The 22,627-nt window shown below is 40.1% G+C and overlaps 1 protein-coding gene across 1 annotated transcript in view; it reads right to left on the bottom strand.

Moving 5' to 3' along the window:
• Positions 1-10,219: 10,219 nt before the first annotated feature.
• LOC149319951 (lambda-crystallin-like) overlaps positions 10,220-22,627 on the bottom strand; it is a 42,694-nt gene continuing 30,286 nt past the window's right edge. Inside the window, exons 7-8 of the mRNA XM_089512645.1 lie at positions 17,617-17,723; positions 10,220-11,748 (exon numbers count right to left, since the gene is read on the bottom strand). Of these exons, the coding sequence (XP_089368771.1) occupies positions 11,620-11,748; positions 17,617-17,723 (236 nt within the window). The 3' untranslated portion in view covers positions 10,220-11,619. The remainder of the gene's footprint in view (positions 11,749-17,616; positions 17,724-22,627) is intronic.

The raw sequence follows: 22,627 nt of genomic DNA, 5'->3' as shown, positions 1-22,627 counted from the left end.
CATACCATATTCTAATCCTTTCCAGAAGACTTGGACCAAGAGGTCAGTCCTGGGTATCATAGTCGTTTGTGTTTTCAACTCCATATGGAGAGCATGGGTCAAGTATTGATACTTTTTTCTAGTTCCTTATGGACCATGTTCTAGTGCATGGACAAATTTTGATAAAGGGACATGGGAACCTTTCATGATGTTTCTTTTCTCCAATGTATTATTTCAAGGGAATGGATGTACAAACCATCGGTTTTCAGCAGCGAATGGGGCAGCATACACCTATCAGCACCATCCACTTATGGAAAATTTGATAAGTTCTGAAATTGCTGGAAACTGCAACATTAGAAACACAAGTCAGTTGTTGTGGATGCTGCTAACTCCACGACCTCTCAAGTGACTTGTGCTGCTTTAGTTGCCACAAGGGTAAACCATGTTTCATCAGCTGTTTGTATTTCTATCTCAAAATGGGAACCTTATACAAGCCACCAAACTCTGACATCAAAATTACTCAAGAGATAACTATTGCTTGTGCTACTACAACGTCATGCATTCTTGGCTTCCTTGTCTTTTGGAATGTGTGTGTCAATGTGTTGTTGCTAATTGTCTTTGCAAGTTAATAGCTTCCCTGTGTCTTACTGTCTGGTTCTGCAAAAGAGTGCATCTTCAAGGCTGCAATAAGGGGAAGATGAAATCTGATTTAGAGGCATACTGTTCAACTTAGGCTGTTCGCTCCAGCCTGCCCAATTTCTCTTTTGCATTGATTATTCTCTATTGTGGTTAAGAAGAACAGAGGTTGAATCCTGTCTTTGATCTTTCAGATGTTAACTTTACATCCATCCTCCCTCTGAGGCATGACTGTGATTGATCGCTGTTGGACCTGATGATGTTTGTTTGTTTTTGCATCACATTCTTTTCCATGCAACATCTGAAAATGTTGCAATGGAACATGGAGTTATTAGGAAAAAAGTGACTGGTTGTTATTGGACCTCATGATGTTTTTTCACATCACATTCTTTTCCCCTGCCTCCAGAGCCAGTGTGGTACGGTGGTTTGATTCCCAGTTCGGCCATGAAACTCACAGGATGATAGGTTTGCCTTAGGGTCACTATAAGTTGGAAACGTCTTGAAGACACACAACAACAAAAAACAAAGTTCAAAAAGTAACATTCCCAAGCTGTGTCATGGATGAATGCAGCATAAGTGTGCCTATTGCAAGTCAGCTGAGCAGTGCTGCAAGCAACAAATCTAAGAAAACACTGAACAAGACACTTGGATCGTTGACATCTTTCTTGTCATACAAATAAGCAAATCCACAGTAAACAATACATGTTTTAAAATCTACTCCTCCCACTTGTTGGAAAACAAATCTTTCCCTTCTCATTTGTCATTGACAAAGAGATATAAAGAAAGTGAATGAAGAGTGCTCTGAATGGCAAAGTATCTAAATTGGACATGTATTATGATTTTAAAAAGTCTCTTTTTTGTAAGGCTGTAACATGTTTAGACAAGAATTTCAGTTGCAAGGGAAGTTAAGAAGAAATAACTGTATCATTAGCAGACTATTAAGTTGGCAATCAAAGAAAAGTGACATTCTAAGTTGTCTTTGAAGTAAACTATTAACAAAAAATACCAAGCAGTCATTTAGAAGTTTTTCCAATGTTGTAGCAGTGTGGGCCAATTGTGTCTAACATCTATCATCTAAATGGGGCTGAACAGCTGGATTGCCAGACATGAGAGAGGAGAGTTAACCATTTGCTACCATCATGGTCTACATTCAACTTGCTGACCTATGTCTGCTGTTTGCAATGGGAAGAAAGCTATCATCATTCATGCTTATAAGGCAACTATTTATGTTACACATGGAAAATGAAATAAAATGTTGCACTGAAATGTTCCTGTTCTGGTCAGCCATGCCTTTTTCTGAGATAATGATGTCTTCTCCTCTTCCTCCTCGACTCTGAAGTATGGCAACCCTACCTTAGGGTTTCCACAACTGAGCAGGGATTCAAATCCTTTTCTCCCAGAGTCCTTGTCCAACACTCAAACCACTACACCATACTGCCTTTCTTTTCCCAAGATACTCCATCTCCAAAAAGCAGTCTGCATTCTGTGGCCTCTAAACAATCTCACTGTACACTGGCCTTTTTCGCATCCTCTTCATGAACAGATTTTTGTAATTTTTCATACTCTGGGGCTTATTCCAATGCCCTGAAAGTTTTAACTTCTATACAGATGGTGCCATTGTGCCTATATATCTGTGTCTGTACTCTGAAAATTATTTGTTAATACAGTACATAGAGAAGGAAACAATTTCCAAAGATAGGAAAAGGAACAAAAAAATTAAAAAGGAGTTTTATTACGTTAAAGCATCTCTTTGAACTCTTTAAAGAAAATGCAAGATATCAACTGAACAAATAAATAGAAAAATTTTCAGTGTGTTCATCGGTCTTGGCAGTCCCCAAATCTCAAAATAGGGAATGAATTCAGGAATGCATTGAAGCCAGGGATTTGAAAGACTTAAGTACACTGAATGATATCAAATGCCAGCATTACTTCAGCCTTGTCAGGATTATGTTTCATCTTATTCATTGTCATGGCAAGATGCTGAGTGAGTGCTGAGAATGCAAAGACAAAATGGGAGGCATGATTATGTGTCTCTACTATAGTGATGACAACTTTATGCCATATAACCTCAAATCATAATTTATCAAGAGTAGCTTGTACCTCTTTGTTGTTATTGTTCTGAACAGAAACCAGAGTACCATTTTCAGCATTATGGTAATCAGAATGGCATCCGTCATGCTCTGGGTCAGAGGTAGACATTTCTTTGGATTCAGGGACCAATTTTCTGGGCCTGGAAGCTTCTAGAGTACTTGGGTTAGCAAGATGAGAGAGAAAGAGCTACATCTACACTGCAGATATAATCCACTTTGACACCACTTTAACTGCCATGGTTCAGTGCTATGGAATCCTGAGATTTGTAGTTTGTTATGGCATCAGAGCTCTCTGACAGAGAAGGCTAAATGCCTCACAATAATACACTTCCCAGAATTCCATAGCACTGAGCTATGGCATCTAAAGTGGTGTCAACTTGGATGAGAGAGTGGGGGGGGGGGAGAGAGATAAAAATTAAAGTGGCTGGATGTCCATTTCTGTTATTAAAATGTGGATTTTTCATGTTAAATGTGGTGGTGGTGGAAGGGCTCCAGGCCCATTCTTGCTCTATCCCATGACAAAACTATGTAGTAATGATGGTATGAAGGGACTATTCACATAAAGTTGCAAAAATGGTGGAAATTTACTTCGTCAACTATTTACTCATTCTCCTGCAGATACAATGACTGTGTTTGGACAACATGATAAATGCGGTTTATTGTTGCAGGAGCAAGCTCAGGTAAGCCTCAGGATCCCACGCTCACTATCCCTCATATTCGCCTTTGGGTATGGGTCAAAGAAGTTGAAAACCTCCTCCCTGTTACTAACTGAAGTTTGTCATTTTGTTTGTTCAGGGCTGACAAGAGTTGGAGTGCAACACCTGGAGAGCTACATGTTCCCCATGTCTACGACAAATTGTACGCTGATTTGGTAAGGCAACCCAAAATTTCACTTTTCTCCACTCTGCCGGAACCAAGGTATTTAACATTCAAATATTTTTAACATTCAAAGATTATTACCAGAGATTCAGAATTAGTTATAAAATATCCAAGGCTGGCCTAAGACATTTTGCTGCCTGGAACAGATGTATAATAAAGGAGCCTGGTATAGTAAGTATAATAAGGAAGCCTTAAGAAAGCCCTTCTCCAGTCCACATACAGAAGCTTGCTAGATTGGCAGATGAATAGCACTTCAGAGATGATGATGGGATAATGTCCTTCACTACATCAGATATTAATCTAGGGATTTCAGACAGCTTATGTGGCATTGGCAGCTCTGTCTTTCAGCAGAGGAGGACAATCAAGAATCCTGGTAAAAGTAGTAAGGACACTGTCAGTGCTCCTTCTCAGCAACTGCTTCATTCTTCATTCTTCATTCTGCCTAATGATAGGGGTGAGCCTTTATTTGTATCCCTCATTAAACTCCCAAAATCTAAGACATGTTGGATAGGATTTGTTTCAGATTTCAACCTATTTAGAGGCTGAGCAGGCCTCTCTACTAAATTCTCAGTTGTCACAAAGAGTTGTGAAATGGCCTCTGAAATGGTAAGATGTACATTGGCGCTTTCTCTTCTAGCATTCTGCAGACAGGTCCAAAATACTGTAATTCCATTGAACATTTGGATATTCACTGTATTATGCTACTGTTTATTTACTGTTGTCTTACTATTAATGTTGGTGTTGATTTGGATTCTTTAGTTTATTTAAATATTTACTTTTGTGTTTGACATGTTTTTTTGTAAACTTTAAAATCACTGGCTGAAAGGTGGCTGTAGAAATGTTGTTAATGTAGTCAGCAAACTGATAAATATAACAATTGTAAAGTAATACATATAGGAATTAGTGACACTGAGAAACAGTAGTGTTAATGGCTGATCAAATGTGGTAGGGGTTTGAAATAGTATAAGGAAAACCGCCTCAAGAAATGCTTTCCACAGACAAAGGTGTATTTTAAAAATAATCAGCAGTAGCATTCTACTGGCAGAATTTGCATTTGCAGGTCCTCCAGTGAAATTCTATGGTCAACCTCTGCTGGACCTAGAGATTTCCTAAAGAGGTGTTCTCTCAGGTTAAAAAAAGTTTGCTTTTTTATTTGTGAATTTTTCCACTTTCACAGGGGTCCTGCACTGCTAACCCAAGTGAATGTGGAGGGCCCACTGTAGAGCACTGCATTTGCCCTCATCAAAGGAGAATAAAAATTATACATTTTTTATTTCAAATGCTGATACAAAGATTAATTAATCATGACAGTCTGTATTATCATAGTCTTACTTCATTGTTGAGTTAAGCCCCCAGGAAGACAATCATTTGCTTGCCAGTGATGGTATTTCTGAAACAAATTATTTACAATGATCTTGCAAATCCAAATACTCAATGATGTTCTCATTTAAAATCACTATATCCCCCAGGCTACCTGAAATACTGGAGATAATGAGAAATAGTGACTGTGCCAAATACGCCTTGTTTTTCCATCACAGTGCATCAGAATCCTTATTACCAACAAACTGGAATGACAATAACTATACACTGTGAGATTAAAACTAAAAACCTATAGAAATCTAGTTAAATGCCTATATGCACTTATTTCTTGTCAATATAGCCTCATTCATGTCAGTCATATCACAGATAGCCCACCAGTTCTATTTGCATTTATTAAGCAGTTTGTGTTCATTTTAGAAAAAGGAAGCTGCAACAGGGTGATGCCAGAAGAGATACAATAACAGGAACTGAGGAATTTCATTTTGAACATTCTGGAATCTATTGTCTGTACTCAAGGGTCAAAGGATTTTAGATCTTAAATACCAGTTTTAATGTTCATTATTCCCAATAAAAATAGTAGTACTTGTACTATTAAGTGGGTGTGAAAAACCTGTTATTAACATTAAAGCATACAACCTTAGGGCTTCCAGTGTACCGCATGTTCTACAAGAGACTAAAAGGTGAAAGAGCATGAATGAAATGGAAAGTCCTAATACTTATCAATGCTGCAACCTCATCTATTTAATTTGTCAAATGTTACATTATCAGAAGACAGCAGGTGACTTACAGATGTGAACAAAATTTCTTAAATAATCAACAGATACTGAATTTACTTTTAAACCTTGAACCATATCGGTACAATTCTGCTCAATTATATACATCAGTTTGGTTTGTCTCCCCCTCAGTGAACAACTATATAAACTTATTTGCTTTCAGAGTGGTGGTCCTACCTCATAGATGTTCTCCTCTCATGCACTTCAGCCACAAGGAGGAGGGTCTGAAAAGAGACAACAGCGTCTTCTTGTCAAAGGGATGGAGCAGCAGTATTCACACTTCTCCACCCAAGACTCTGTCTCATGAGAGGAGGGCAAGGCAGTAATGGTAATCCCCTTTGAATGCAGTTCTTATCATCCACTATCAGATGCTGCACCCACAAGGGATTATAGGAAAACCCAGCAGAGGCCTTGTTGGCTTGTTGGAAGAGTTAAATGTCATTTAACAGGTTTTCAAGTTGATCTCACTGGCTCCAATACAAGCTGTCTAATACTGATGCTCTTACAGGGTGCTTCGAATAATTACTCACTACTGAAATATTAACTGAATTGATTGTCAACTGTTCTATTCCGTAACCGAGGTCCATAAAGTAATCTTCAAAATGATTTCATAAAGTTGAACTACTATTTCAATGGGCCTGCTGCATGACCTTAAGATCCTAGTGGTCTCAGTGCATACATATTCCATCCTCAGTATATACATATTCAGTAGTCTCGATGGTATGTATAGCCAGAATTGTGAAAAGGCTAAGATGAGACAACCAACTTTCAAGCGGGGGGCGGGGGGGACATGGAATGGGCCTAGGACAATGTGAAGCCTAAATAACATTGGAAGCCCATAAAACTTACTGAGAGGCTACAAAAGTGGTATAGGGCTTAGAAGTGAGAACTGTCAGGTAGGTTGGAAGGAATAATTGTATGTTTATTGCATGTATGTGAACATGCGACAGAGCATGAAATAACACATTACAAGAACTGACATAACTTTTGTAATTACTTACTTTTGGAGTAACACAGACTCATAGAGGGGAAGAGACCATAAGGGTCATCCAGTCTTTTAAGATGTAATGACTGCCAAAGTGTTACAACTGGTCCAACTACTGCATTTCCTAACATGGAGAAGACCAGTGTGACCAAATGTGATGTCACATTGCTTAATCTCAAGCCAGGAAATGTGGCTGACAGCTAGCCACATTTCCTCATGTGGACTGAGTGCTCTTAGACCTTACCAGCCATAGTTCATAGTGTGACGATAGAATTAGCAATGTGGCATCGTGTTTTGTTGTGTCACTCTCACTCTTCTTCTTTTTCCCCAGAAAGTATGGAAGTTGGGACAGCAAAGACAGGGTGCCACACTCGTGACTAGGAATCTATTTTAAATGTAAAAATTAGAAAATTCTTGTCAAGTTGTGTAAAATATGTGGAGAAAAAACCCATAAGGTTAATGATTATGAGTTATTTTTTCTAGCCTCTAACAAGTGATGAAACCAATAACTTTTAAAAAGTAGCATCCCAAGTTCTGGTGTGAGAAAGCAGCTATGTTTTGCCTCAAAATACTGAGATCAGATGAATAACCTGGGGGCTGCAGACAACTTGTTGGAAAGCAATCTGTATTTGTAGGATGCCCTTGTCAAGACTTGTATATGTGTGTGGAGTCTATAGAGACTTTGGGTTTAAATAGTGTCTGGCTCATGGAAGAAATGGTTAAATAAGTGGTGAAAAAGGAATCTCTGGTCTTCAAATGAGTCTATTGAATATTTCCAGGGGAGCAATCAATTAGATATGAGGCATTTATACCTCAAGGCAAAGAACTTTATTTTCCAGCCAGACAATCTGCACATGGCAAACACTGCCCTATTAATAGGAAAAGTCATATTTGGCAGGGAGATCAGGATAACACTTTTCACTTTTTATTAATTAGGATAGTCATAATGTGTCTCCCAGTTAAGTCAGCTGTGGATTGTCTCTTTTATTAAGTACTCTATAATGCCTCTGAGGAAATCTAGATGGACATCCACGTGTGTTGTTTCTTGGTCTTATGTAGAGGGCCCGTTTCAACCAAGAAAGAGAACATTTTTACACTCAAAATCCTTCAAGAAGAAACCATAGATCAAGGCTTTTCATTCTCTGCCTTCTTCTTCCTTCTCTGAAATTGATTTGATACCTGAGAGGAAGCTTCTTAGCTCCTGCTCATGATATCAGTACACTTAAGGCTAAGTCACACCAGAGCCACAAAGAGAAATGGAGTATTATGTACTGTACAGAAAGTCTATGGATACATAGCTGATTGTAGCATCCTAAGACTAGCTAAGAATATGCTAACTGAGCAGTGGCATCTAGCAAGCAATACTGGATGTACAGATATAACCTTTACTTTGCTAAACATCTGCTTTAAACTAAGTATATTCTTCATGCAGGAGTGCAAAGCCATTCCATTCTACCATGTAGTTTCGGCTGTCAGTCAGCAGAAATGTATCCTGGTATTGGTTTCCACTGTTTTCTCACAGAGTTCTAAGACATTCTTGCTTAGGTTTTCGATTCTGTTCTAACCCAAGATGTCTGTTTACTTTGATCACCAGCTTCCAAGCCTGCAAATTTTCTACATTTTCATTTACCATACTTTTGCCAGATTATAGAACATATTTATTCAAAATATTAAGTCAGTTTGATGCCAATACCTGGAAAGTACAAGCTAATGAACTTGATGTCAACACGAAGTAAGATTCTAAAACAGATTATGAAGCAAGCAGTCTGTACATATTATAAAAAAGTTGTGACTACTAAGAGCCAAACTAAGATGGGAAGTACTGTGGATGTGGTTATATAGATATATATTCCCTATAGCCAGACATACAATGACATCAGTACTGAGATCTGTGGTGCTCCTCTGGAGGTCTCAGAGCTTCTGTAATCATTGTGCATCCAGCTGTGGAGGGATTTCCAGATGCTTCTCCGATCCTGTTATGTTGAAGCACGGAAGGCATGTATGAACTAGCTTTGGGGCTATAAAGTAAGTTGGGGGGGGAGGCTTTGTGCACTGTGTGAAGAAGACAGGAATGCCAACCCCCACGATGCATGAAAAACTACATCCTCATGTGTAAGGATGTCCCTACCTGAATTCTAGCCACCGGATGGGTGACTTGAAAATAGTGATGGATTTTAAACTTGGTGTTAAACTTGAGTCAAAAGTGTGATAGAATCATTGACTCTCGGAGATAGAAGGGGCCATATGAGTCATCCAGTCTAACACCCTGCCATGCAATCCTAAAGCAATCCTAAATGATGCCCACCCAGCCTCTGTTTGAAGACCTCAAAGATGGAGAATCCACCACCCTCTGAGGCAATGTATTCCACTGTCAAGCCACTCGTTTAGGTTGAATCCTCTTGTAATTTGAATCCACTGGTTCCATTGGGACATAATAATCCTGTTGATGTGGAAATCAAAAAGGCCAATGCAGTACTAAACTGAATCAACAGGGGTATAGTGTACAAACCAAGGAAAGCAATAGTGTCACTCTGTTCTGCTTTAGTCAGACCGCACCTGGAACACTGCGTCCAGTTCTGGGCACCACCATTTAAAAAAGATATTGACAAGCTGAAACATGGGGAGCTGGGTAAGTGTAACTCGGAGAAGAGAAAAATGACAGATGACATCATAGCCATCTTTAAATATCTGAAGGTATGTCATGTAAAACATGGAGTGAGCTTGTTTTCTGCTGCTCCAGAGATTAGACTGCCTCACAGGAATATACACTGCCTCATGGACTCTAATGTCATATAAAACATGGATTGAGCTTGTTTTCTGCTGCTCCAGAGACTAGAACATAAGTTTACAAGAAATTTTACATAAACATTTTTTAAAAATGCTCTTCACAGTATGAGCTGTTCAAGAATGGGATAGACTGCCTCAAATGGTGATGGATTCCCTTTCTTTGGAGGTTTGTAAATAGGCATTCCACAACCATCTTTCAGTGCTTTAGTTGTATATTCCTGCAAATCAGTGGGTTGCACTAGATGGCCCGTGCAGTACTTTTCAGTTAGAATCAGAGTTGGAAGAGACCACAAGGGCCATCCAGTCCAATCCCTTCTGCCATGCAGGAACTCACCATCAAAGAACAGCTAACAGATGGCCATCCAGCCTCTGTTTAAAGACTTCCAAGGAGGGAGACTCCACCACTGACCGAGGGAATGTGTTCCACTGTCAAACAGCCCTTACTGTCAAGACGCTCCTCCTAAAGTTGAGGTGAATCTTTTACTGCAGCTTGCATCCATTGTTGTATTAGATTATCACCTTTTTCTTTTTATAATAGCTACACAATGAAATGAGTAAGGAACTAGGTTTTCTAAAGGGGTCCAATGTGACTGAGATATTAACTGCATACTAAGCATCAAAAATCTTGCTTATCAAAACCATGGCTAGGATCCTGTTGGTTAGTCTCCACTAGAATAGCTTCATTCAATCGTTATCTTGTGAGTCAACATATACATAAATCCTATGGATTCAATGGGTGGCATCAAAATAATACTAAAACATTCTGGATATTTTATTGCACTGCATATGTTTATTGACAAGCAAAGCAGACATGCAGGTATTTAGCAAAATAAGAGAATGTTTATAATTTCAGAACACAAGCAAATACAGAAATTGGAACAAATTAATTTTTAATATGTGGCAGCTATATTAAGCAAAACTTAATGTTATGGCAATTATTTTTTTAAAAACTACTGTAAGTCCACCCTGATGCAATTTAAAACAAGAAACAAACATTCTTCTTCAATTATTTTTGCTAATTTGCTTTTAAATTCCATATAGATTTTACTGTTATAATGGAAGCAATTAATTAGTATCTTTAGTGCCTATCAACAAAGCAGTTACACTGCATGCTTGTGACTGCAACACTGCAACACAGGAGTCCTTCTGTTATTTATTGATTTTTAAAAGGTGTATGTTCCTTTGCGGGTGAAAAGTTCCAAAGCACTATGCAATCATTAATAAAAACAATTGTGTTATTTTTTTTATTTTTAAAAAGTCATAATAAAGAGGGCAGCATGAAATGCACTGCCACTTATATCAGATAATGAATTCAAGCTGAAGGTCCATATAAATAGTACTGTCTCCACTGATTTACAGACTTCCAGCAGAAGGAATTCCATAATTTGAGCATCTGAGAAGAGAAATTCATGTCCTTGATAAAGATACTTCAAATGCAGGAGAGAGGTGGAGCTGAACTTTCTACATGGTCTATAGTCTTTAAACCTCCTTTGGAAGATTGGTTAAGAAATGAAGGAAAATTCAGAATAATTCCCCATGTTGCATAAATGTAACACAGCAAGAAGACCACTGAAGTGTTTTTACTGTACTCCCCAGCTTTGTAATAGCACCAGAGAGTATCATTCATTCCCCTGTGTGAGGTCTACAAAGATTACCACTGAGAGTTGCCTCCTAGACTGCAGCATCCTGACTACCAAAAAGACAGTTACTAGTCAGCCCAAGTTAAAACTATTTCTTCAGATAATCTGTTTCTTCACATAAGCTTTAAAAATCTTATATCATGGTGGCTAGCAATGAGAACACTTTATGAAAATCAAAAATCTGGTTTTAAAATTCAATAGAAATCTCGTGCCAATCTTCATATAGCTGCTGGTTATCTCTAAACAAAATTAGATCTGTCTTTTTGTAAAACGGCGTGACATCGTGGCTTTCAGTCTCAAAAATGCAGTATGGGCATTCAAGTGCCTCACAAAGTTTTAGCCTTCAATTATAACTAGTTTCTGATGATATTCAGATTTTCAAAACACTGAACCTTAATAAATTGACTATAGACGTGCAGATTAACTGGCCTCTTCCATTTGCAATCATGTCTTCCATGATTTAACATTTGCCTCTGGAAGGGATGTACCCATTTGAACAACACTCTGATGGTGACTGGCCTATGTATGACCTAAAGATGATTCATGCCATCAGACTTTATTTCCTTTTTCAGTTTGGCCAAGCGTCCAAGATACTCATCTCGCCAGCGTCTCCTGGCATTTAAATGCTCTGGGTCAGCTGGTGTTTCTTTGCACATTGCCTGAAATGAAGAGAAAACAGTAAGTTACAAAATTAAAAACTACAAGTGGCACTTGCAACATAAATCTTGCAATGTATCCTCCTTCCTAAAAGTTCCATCCTTTTTCCAGGATTTCATGCAGCCTTTCCTGTTATGCAGCATATTTCAACTTCTGCTCTCGTCTATATATTTCATGCTTCCAATTGTCATTTTGCATTTTGTGGCTTCTTAGAAAGTTTAGTTATCATTGGGGGGTTTTGTGCCTTTGGGGTTTTTTGGGGGGGAGGGGTTGTTCTGTTTTGTTAAATTTTAAATATTTTTTGTTCTTTTCAAAACTTCAGGTTCTGCCAAGGATCCTAATATGTCCCTAACATTTATCTGTGGTCATGGATTTGGCTACAATCCTAGTGGCTTTCACCACTGAATTTCCTGTTATAAGGAGTGACTGGGCTTTGTGACATTAATCAATCATTTTCTTTTCCCCCTTCCCTGCATTCCCCTTGATGTTTTAATATTCCAGTGCAGGTCCCAGCCACTTATGTAAAAAGTTAAACATGAAGAAACCTAAGGAACACTCAATTTGCTCACTCAAAAGCTTAAAACGTTTATGTTTGAACATGCAAGTATTTATTGCAGCTAAAGCAAGCAAGACAAAAAGAGGAGATGGCAAAGGGCCTTTGTATACAACCAGGTGTAGCTCAAGGGATGTGAAATACAGGGATTCTCCATCCCCTTATGTCTGCATTTATGAAGTCACTGAATTTGCCCCCCACACTCAACCTTTAAAAGGTTATCATTGGAAAGATGTCATTCTTTTCTAGTTTACATATTTGTTGTTACTGCAACTATTGTGTGAAATATGATTCTGTGCATTACAGACGTGTTACACTGGACAGCACCTGTGACATCAGCTAGTCAACAACACAACATTTCCAATGGCACTTGCATCTTCTGTGGACTTCTAAAGTTAACTGTGTAATCCAATTATGTATTGATTTGTTGCTGTTGTTAAAGATTTCTTTACATGAAAGTATCCTTTACAGAAGGTCTACCTTGTCTCTATTAAATGGAAACTGGATATCTTAGTACAGTGGGCTCTTGGTATATGTGGGGGATCCGTTCCGGACCCCCCCACGTTTGCCAAAATCCGCGTATGCTCAAGTCCCATTGTCCCCAATGGCGGTGGGCGTGCACGCGCGCCACCATTGTGGACAAAATCCCCCTCCTCCCTTCAATCCCTCCCTCCCACCTGCCTACCTACCCTCCCTCCCTCCCCCTCCCTGCTTACCTGCTCCGTTGCCATGCCACCTCCTCCTCCGCCACCACGGGAAATTCCGGGTGCTGCTCGTGGAGGCCAAAAGGCCTCCAGGCTGCACCCGGCTCTTTCGCGGTGGCGGCAGCGAGGAGGACAAGGCCTGGGTTCGTCCTCCTCGCCGCCGCCACCACGAAAGAGCCGGCTGCTGCCTGGAGGCCTCCTGGCCTCCAGGCTGCACCCGGCCCTTTAAGAGTGGCGGAGGCGAGGAAGCCTGGTCCTCCTCGCCTCCGCCACTCTTAAAGGGACGGTGACAGCCTGGAGGCCAGGAGGCCTCCAGGCTGAAGCCGGCTCTTTTGCCATGGCGGCAGAAAGGAGGACAAAGCCAGGCCTCGTCCTCCTTGCTGCCGCCACCACGAAAGAGCCGGGTGCAGCCTGGAGGCCTTTTGGCCTCCACGAGCAGCACCCGGAATTTCCCGTGGTGGCGGAGGAGGAGGTGGCATGGCAACGGAGCAAGTAAGCAGGGAGGGGAAGGGGGAGGGAGGGAGGGTGGGTAGGTAGGTAGATAGATAGATAGATAGATAGATAGATAGATAGATAGATAGATAGATGGGTGGGTGGGTGGGTGGGTGGGAGGGAGGGAAAAAGGAGGGGAGGAGAGGAGAGGGACTTTTGTCTCCAATGGCAGTGCACATGCGCACGCGCGCCTCCATTGGGGACAATTTCCCTGGATTTGCCATGTGCGTATGCTGAAATCCGCGCATGGCAAATCCGCGTATAAGGAGGGCCGACTGTACTGGCCATGGATGAGAGCTAGTGTGTGTGTGTGTGTGGAATGTAGTAGAAAAAGTTGTATATATTTACACCAAATTCTAGGAGATTTTTAAAAGTTAGATGGAATACAACCAGGACTATAACTGAGAGTCCAGGACTATAACTAAGAGATATTTTTCATTTTTTAAAGTAATTTGTAAGGTTGAAACACACTGCAGAAATCATCCAGTTTGGGATCGCTTTAAATCCCCTGGCTTAGTGCTAGGGAATCTTGAGAATTGTAATTTATTGTGGCACCAGAGCTCTCTGAGATGGAAGGTTAAATGTCTCACAAAACTGCAGTTCCCAGAATTCCCTAGTGTTGAGCCAAGGCAGTTTAAGAGGTCTCAAACTGAATTATTTCTGCAGTGTGTTTTGGACATAAATTTCATAGAGGGATATAGGCCCGGGTAATTTTCTTCTATTCCTGAAATTGGTCTGGAATAGTAGCATTCCCTAATAACCTACAGTGGGCCCATTCCCACTTACTGTTTGTTTCATCCAACTCCCGATCCGGCTCCGCCCTGTGTCAGGAATCGTTTCCGAAAGACCCCCAGTTCCCACTATAAAAGGGAGCTTTTTAATCCTGCTGTGAAACGGCGGGTTTTTTTTTGACACAATTCTAGTCTCCATTTGGGCCGCTCATCATGTCAATCATCATGACATCACAGCAGCCCGACTGTGGGGAGGAAGGAAGGGTGGAGGAGGAGGAAGAGGACAGAGCAAAAAAGCAAAGAATGGTTGGAGGAGTTCAACTCTCCACTGAGCCATGGAAACCCACTGGGTGGTCTTGGGCAAGTCATCCTCTCAGTTTCAGGGGAAGAAGACAAGGGTCCACAACCTTTTCCCAGGTTGACCAGGCACATCCTCCTTTCCTAGGACACATCCCAAGAAGCTTGGGGTCCGGCCTGGGAGACTGTCGGGGGAAGCGGAGAAGAGGAGGAGGAGGACAATGAAGGGAAGCCTGGGGTCCAGCCAGGGATATTGTCGGTGGGGAGCAGAGAAGAGGAGGAGGACAAAGGGAAGCCTGGGGTCCAGCCAGGAAGACTGTCAGGGGAAGCAAGGCTGGGGAACACATTTTTCTTTAAAACAAAATTAATCGCAAAATCGCTTGAATGGTTTAGCCCTTGCAAGTACAGTTCTTATACACAGATTTTTTATACACAGATTCAAGCATCCACAGTTTGAAAATGTTCCAAAAAAGTATAAATTTCAAATATCAAACCTTGATTTTCCAATTCTTATAAGGGACATCATTTTGCTATTTCATTATACTTAATGGGACTTGAGCATCCAAGGATTTTGTTATCCACGGGTGATCCTGGAACCAAACCCCAGCATATAACAAGGGTCCACTGTAGTTGCATTGCCAATCTATCAATTTTGTGATTAATTTAATTTAATTTTAAAAAAATGCCCAAAAAGATAGCACTGGGTGTGTGTGTGACATCTCTGGGGAGGGATTGTACACATCCCTCCGCCATTTGTCCCCCACTCAGAAAAAGAATCATTTCTGATCTGGCATTCCCACTGTTGGGAATCATGTCAGAACCGATTCTTTGCAAAACAACAACAACAACTCCTCAAAATAACTGCTACCAAAAAAACCCAGGGTTTTTGGATTTGCTCCACTTTTTTTCCACTGGAATCGATCAAATTAGGATCAGAATCTATTTCCAGTGGAAACTAAGGGCATATAACTCTAATCAGGATTTGGAACTTTTTGTAGTGGGAATGACCCCAAAATGGAGTATTAGCTGGCTAAAAGTCTTGTTCTTTTAGCCAGAGTATTGGCCTGTTTTTTTATCTCCTTGTAGACTTAGAAAGCAGACTCTGATTAGCCGTCATTTTATGAGAGTAGTTAGTAAATCACAGAATAATGTGATTATTGCTTTTGTAATGTATAGAGACAACATTGGACCTTGAAAGTAAAGAGACATTGGTGCCAGTGAGATAAGAACAATGAGATAGGCTGTTATCAGAAGATTAAACATCTAGGGAACAGAAAGGTGAAGTTCTCCTGGAGTGGAAAGAATGAGCCATTTTGAAATAATCACTGATAAATAAGTTCAAGTTCATAGGATATAAGCATTTTGGCCAAATATACAAAATTACAATGATGTATCCATTTCCAAAGAGATAACTGTTAGTCTGTTTCATCATGAAAAGAAAAAAGGTTGTGGTGGAAAAAAGATTCCAGCAACACTTTTGAGACTAAGGGCAGGTACAGACAAACGTGAAAAGCTGGCTTCCAGCTGGCTTGGGGGCATGGCATATGCACGACGTATGCCCCATGATGCCTGGAAGCCGGCTTCATGCTGCCCAGCTACCTCCATGGCAGCTGTCTTCTGGGCACTCCAGCGGCATGTCATTTAGATGCCGCATGCCACCAGAGTGCCTCAAAGCTGCAGCGGGGCAAGAAAAGCTAGCTTTTAGCTGTTGCAAAAAGGAGCAGCATTTTGCCACTTCTTTTTGGGCCAGCAAAAAGGCAGGTTGGGTGGCTGTCATGGCCTCAATCTGGCTTTCTCAAGGGCGGCTTCAAGCTGCAGTCTGTTTTGCCACTAACTGATGTATTTTAGCAGGAGCATTTGTACATTTCAATCCATTTCTTCAGAAGCACATATTCGGTATGGTAAAGTTGTGCAACTGTGGAAGGCTAGGGGGCTGTGTTAACCCCCAGGAGACTTTGAAGGGCTGCACCTCCTATCACAAACCAAAATCAAATATTATGCCTGCGAAAGCCCTCTAGATTGACATTTTTACCATGTTTTTGGGTCATGTTTGTTTTATAAGATTGTTGTATGTATTTTCGATTTTAATAGTCTGTAACCCCGCTTCGATCCATTGGGAGAGGCGGGGAACACACAAATAAAATTTTATTATTATTATTATTATTATTATTATTATTACCTGGGTAATTTTAGGCGCAGAAGAGGTGTTTTTTTAGAGTGAGCATAAATCATTTCATGTTCACTTCCTGTTTTAAAAAAGGTCTCTCCTGAGCCTAAATCGGTTCAAGTGGTGTAAAATGTAGTGGAAATGCATCACGTGCACCGTAGAGGACATTTCAGGCAAAAATAATTCTTTTTTTTACCCCAGGCCCCCTCCAAACATAGTGGAAATGCCCTCCACACTCACAAGAGTGCACTGGGAAGATTTTGGACCAATCCCTTTTTGCCCTGGAGTCCACAAAAATGTACTGTACTGTACATTCCAAGAATTCAGTATTAAGACACAGATATTTATATAATTTATATAGTTTTGGGGATGGAATCAGAGTATAATGAGATTCAGAAAACTGCTGGTTGTAACTCTGGTAATAAATCTTTAAAAACCTTTTAAGATGATACAGGTCTGTCATTGGGATACAGGCCTGTAACTGAGGTGACCAAAATATAGCAAAGTTCAGAATTCCAATTCAATTAGAACATATACATACATATGGCCTGAACCCCAAACAAAGCATGATGCCCTTTGTGCATGCACAGTGATACATTCCCCCTACTAGAAAATCAAGTTATTTTAATACCTGGAAGGAACATATTGCCTTGCCCTTAGTGTGTGTATGTGACAACTGTACTAGTATATGACCCCATGACAGGTAAATATTGGTATATTTAATACATTCTATATGCTGCATTAATCTCAGTACCCTTTCATTTAAATTAGAATTTATTGCTCAAATAAATACTGTAAAAACTCTCATACCAAAAACAGATAAGGCTGCATATGAACAGAATTTTAAAAGCAGGTGATATGTTGTCTCTATTTTGTCTGATGTTATTGGATGCCTGATGTTATTGGATGCCTATGTGCATACATACCTGATTGATCTTTTGTTCTATTTCCCCTGAAAAATCTGGTATTGGCCCAAAGCTTTTCAAGACACGTATCATGCCTTCACGGTATCTGTCGCAATAGTTCAGCATTCCTGAAATAGAATTGGATATTTCTTGTTAGTGTTTTCCAAACAGAAATTCATTCATATACGAAGAAACACAAAATTCATCAAATTTCAAAACTTAGAAGACACCATATAGATATCTAAAATCTAATACTTGTTCTAACATGTTTTTCTGTACTGAGAGTGTTCCAAACTCTTTCCCTGGGAACCCCAGAGTAAGGCAAGTTAAGTTTTTCAAACACCTAGTCTCAAGGTGTATTGGTCTAGAAAGGCAGCAGATATATCCTAAACTGTCAAACAACTGGGACATAACAACTTTCTGCTTTAGAAAGTTTGCTCCTAACAAGTGTCACAGAAATACTCTACATGAACCAAATAAATATAAACTACATAAACACATACTAAATCCTCTTGAACAACAGTAATACAATCAATATTGAGTGTTTAAAATATATTTTAAATAAATCCCACAGTAAAGACTAAGGAACCAATGGGTGATGTTTGCTCCCATTTGGAACACATGATAGCAATCTGAATGAAATGTTAGTAATAGGTATGAGAGAAAAAATTGAAAAGCATACAAAAAACAGGAAAATGCTCTATTAACACATGACAGATAAATTAGCAATAACTGACAAAGGTGGAATGGATGTTCAGCATTAAAAGTAATTTTCAACTCCTTTCCAACTTGTCTGTTATGGTATTTTGGTGACTTAAGCAAAAAGAATATAACATTTGTCTTTAAAAAGAAAAGTTCATTGGATGGTATGATCTCTCAATTTTCATTCCTTTTTTTAATCCAATAATTCCATAGAACAAATGTCTGTCCTGGAGAAAATCCTTCCCTTTCAGTTCTCACGTTTATGGCTCTTAGGTACTTATTCATATTCTCAATTCAGTTATTCTTCCGTGGTATCACAATTCCTTAATATGTTGCACACTACAGAATGAAGTAAACAACAGAAAATGGACCAACCTTCTCCAACCTGGCTCCTTCCAGATATGTTGAACTACAAGTCACACCACTCCTAAGTACTGGGGGTAGAGTGGAAACACTAGTCTCACACATCTGGAAGGCATCCATTTAGGAGCGGCTGTAGAGCATCCAATTGTTTGGGCCTGAGGAAATTCAACATATGGCCTTTCTGAGTGGGTCTTCCTGAAACACAATCTGTTAAGACTGGGATCGATCCTTGGGTTTACACACCGTCTTCCTGATATAATCATCAAAAAGTTAATGCTTTAATAAATTACTACACTGCCTTCAAAAAAATATAATTGTTTGAAAGTAGAACATATCATGTGGCAGGATGTTATATAGGCTATGAAAAAGGAACAGAGGAAGCACATTAACTATTCCCAGTGTTACCCTATGTAGACTAGAGAACAACCTTACAGAATGTGTCAAATCTGCAGAGGTTTGAAAAATGGGCTTATTGATTTGTGCACAGTAAATTGTTCCTAAAGCAATGTAGCTAGATCTAAAGTAAAGCTGGAATCATATACACATTTCCTCAGCAGCAAATGTAATGTGTATTTCATTGAATTAATTGATTAATCATTTATAGGAACAGTGAAAACAGAATGGCATAGATGCAGTGTTTTTCTGGCAGTTGCCACTTGTAAAATGTTCTACTCTCTTTCTTTCTCCCATACAGCCCTCTGTACTATCTAAAAAATCTGGCTCTGTTAGGATTCCCACCCTGGTTTTGGGGGACAGACAGGGAGCCAAAGTTGGGAGAGTAGTTACCTCTGTGCCAGCTCCACTGGATTCCACTGTCCCACTAGTAGAGGTCCATCATGGAATCCTGCTCTGTACTGCTATACGATGCAACAAGATGCAACAACAAGAACCCCAAATCTTTCTGATTAAACATGTTACTAAGACCTTATTTAAAACTATGTTTGAATTAAACCTCAAGACATTATGTTCTAGAAGCAATCCATTATATTTTCATTGATTTTTAACTTGTGAATTACACTTGTTGTATGAGTGTGCTAACATACTGCCAGCATATTACTTTTTTATTTACCTTTTATTTTTTCAAAAACTACTTTAAATACAAAAAATGCCTCAAATTGTCCAAAATGTTTCCTCAGTAAAAAAATTGTTAACAGTAAAAATTAATTATTATATTGTCTATTTTTATTGACATTTACCCAATTTACAATATGAATTGTGATTCAAATTTGAAACTGCTAATTAGAAAGGATCCTGCTGGCATAACATGTTCTGAAATACATTAAGTTTATTCTAGGCAAGCAGCCTGAAAATCTGCCTGGTGAATCTATAAATATCCAGTCTACTTTTCCGCTTCTATTGCAGAGTATTTTAATTGGCTTAAAGTAATTCAGAGAAGTTGAAAACAAGCATATAATCTTCCCACATAATGTGGAATCTCAAAAGATTAAGCACATAACACAGAAAGTACTTTATATTAACATAACACTATGATAGGTAAATGAGACAATGGCTCTAGCAGCACTATATTGCTGGCAGCGTTTTGCACTCAAAGGATTTCTGATAGTATTTTTTTTTTTTTTTTTTTTTTGTGCTGTTATGCCAAAATTTTAAGATAGCCAGCACAGGGATAAGAACTCATTGGTTCCCAAATCAACATCCACCATTATCATATTAAGTCAATTAGGTATCTTTATAGTACTTCCCTTGTTTTAAATGTGGAGGGTTTCCTTTCTGTCTGTCAGCATTCAGTACTCATGTTTCTCTTTTTCTCTGCATTCTCACTGACTTGCTGTTGGCATTTATTCTCTAATCACAAGGCTACTGGCACAGTGCCATGCATTCAGTTCTCCTCCCGTCTCCAACAGGTTGTGGTGGCAAAGCAAATATTCTTACAGTACAAACCTATAGTACAATCCAAGAGCTAGTGTGGTAAAATGGTTTGAGTGTTGGACTAGGATCCTGGGAGCCCAGGGTTCAAATCCCTGCTTGGCCAATGAAACCCACTCGATGACTTTGGGTAAATCATATTTTCTAAGCCCCGGAGGAAAGTAATGCAAATTTCCTCTGAAGAAATTTTAAATAAAATAAAATAATAAAGTTTTTATTTGTATACCGTCCTTCCTTCAGATCAGGGCGGTTTACAGCAATTTAAAATACAATACAATGTAAATAACAATAAAACCATAACACAATTACACAAACATAAAAACAAAAGGCCCCAGGGTTAGCCAATCCCATTGCCAGTGCGGCGGAGGAGGCTTATAGGACCTTATTCAGGGAATGCGGTCCGGAACAGAAAGGTCTTTAGGTCCCGTCTGAATTGGGCCAGGGAGGTAGCTGAGCGGAGCTCTATGGGCAGCATGTTCCAAAGGGCCGGGGCGGCGATGGAAAATGTCCTCCTGGTGGTGGAGGCCAATCTCGCCCCGGGAACCCTAAGTAATTGCTGCCCAGATGTTCTGAGGGTGCGGGGCGGAATGTATGGGGAGAGGCGGTCCTTCAGGTATCCTGGGCCCAAGCCATTTAGGGCTTTATAGGTCATTACCAACACCTTATATTGCGCCCGGAAGCGAATGGGCAGCCAATGGAGATCTTTTAATACCGGTGTTATATGGCTGGCCCTGGACGTACCAGTGACCAGCCTGGCTGCCATGTTCTGCACCATTTGAAGCTTCCGGGTTTGGTATAAGGGTTGCCCCATGTAAAGTACATTGCAGAAATCCAGTCCCGAGGTTACCAGGGCGTGTACCACAGTTTCAAGGTCCCTCTGGGCCAGGTATGGGCGCAGCTGGCGAATAAGCCGAAGCTGATGACAGGTGCTCTTGACCGTCGCATTCACCTGAGCAGTCAGGCGAAGGGACGAGTCAAGAAGCACCCCCAGACTGCGCACGGAGTCCTTCACAGGGAGCGTGACCCTGTTCAGGACAGGTGGAACCACCGCCATTCCTGGACCAGGGGGACCTATCACGAGTACCTCCGTTTTCTCTGGATTCAGCTTGAGTCGGTTTTCCCTCATCCAGCCCATTACTGACTCCAGGCAGGCCACGAAAACCTCACAATAGGTTTGTCTTAAGTTCACCATAAGTCAGAAATGACTTGAAGGCACACAACAACACAATACTGTACCCAAATATTCAAAAGTAAATTTTAGTTAGTACAACGGTAAATGTTTACAGGTAAATGTTTACAACAGATGTGAGCAGAAATAGGGCCAAACATACATCTTCTTCCCTACACATGCCCAAACCCACCATGGCTAAACAATGTGTGAAAATCTTAACTTTTAAACCTTCAAAAATCTTAATTTCTTAAATTGCTGCTTAACAAAATCACTAATTTAGCTCTTTCCAAAATAATCCAAAATGCCACAATTCTGCATGATCAATAGCAGCTTAACGAAAGACTAAAAGAGCTGGGTTCAACAAGCTGTAGAGGCCCAAAGGATTTAACTTTCCATAGTCAAGACAATTTAGAAAACCTTATTTGTGCTCCTGGATCTACAGCTGGCACGGGAAGATATGAAACATACCAAAAAAAGAGAGGTTTGGATAATTTGTGACCTACAAAACCTACCAGTCTCAGTCTCTCTAAATCTCTTTCTGCACTCCACTCATAAATGCAGAAATATGTGGGGTTCAAGGAGGGAGAGCTCCTAGTAGGCCACAGTACATGATTGGAAAACTAAAATTAATTTGACTTAGTTTTGGGTGCTTCCCCATGATGTTGGCACTCTCAACTGGAGTGCTAGTCCACCCCAAAGCACACAACAATGATCTTTAGCAATCATGCTACAAGATGTAGGCCCAGTTCCATTGGGCTTGGCCTAGATGAAAAAGCCAAGCCCTCCCTCCAGTCCATCTGCCTTGGTCCAGGCCTCAGATGGAGAGAAGAACTGCTGGACCTGATCCCCTTCCCCACCACCATTCCCTTCTCCTCTTGCGTCGTGTCTTTTTAGATTGTAAGCTTGAGG

This window comes from Sceloporus occidentalis, unplaced genomic scaffold, assembly GCF_023333645.1.
Source record: "Sceloporus occidentalis isolate IW3139 unplaced genomic scaffold, rSceOcc1.0.p SCAF_2, whole genome shotgun sequence".
Taxonomy (NCBI): Eukaryota; Metazoa; Chordata; class Lepidosauria; order Squamata; family Phrynosomatidae; genus Sceloporus; species Sceloporus occidentalis.
Note: the sequence above shows the minus strand (reverse complement) of the source record. Positions and strands in the feature narration are given on the sequence as shown.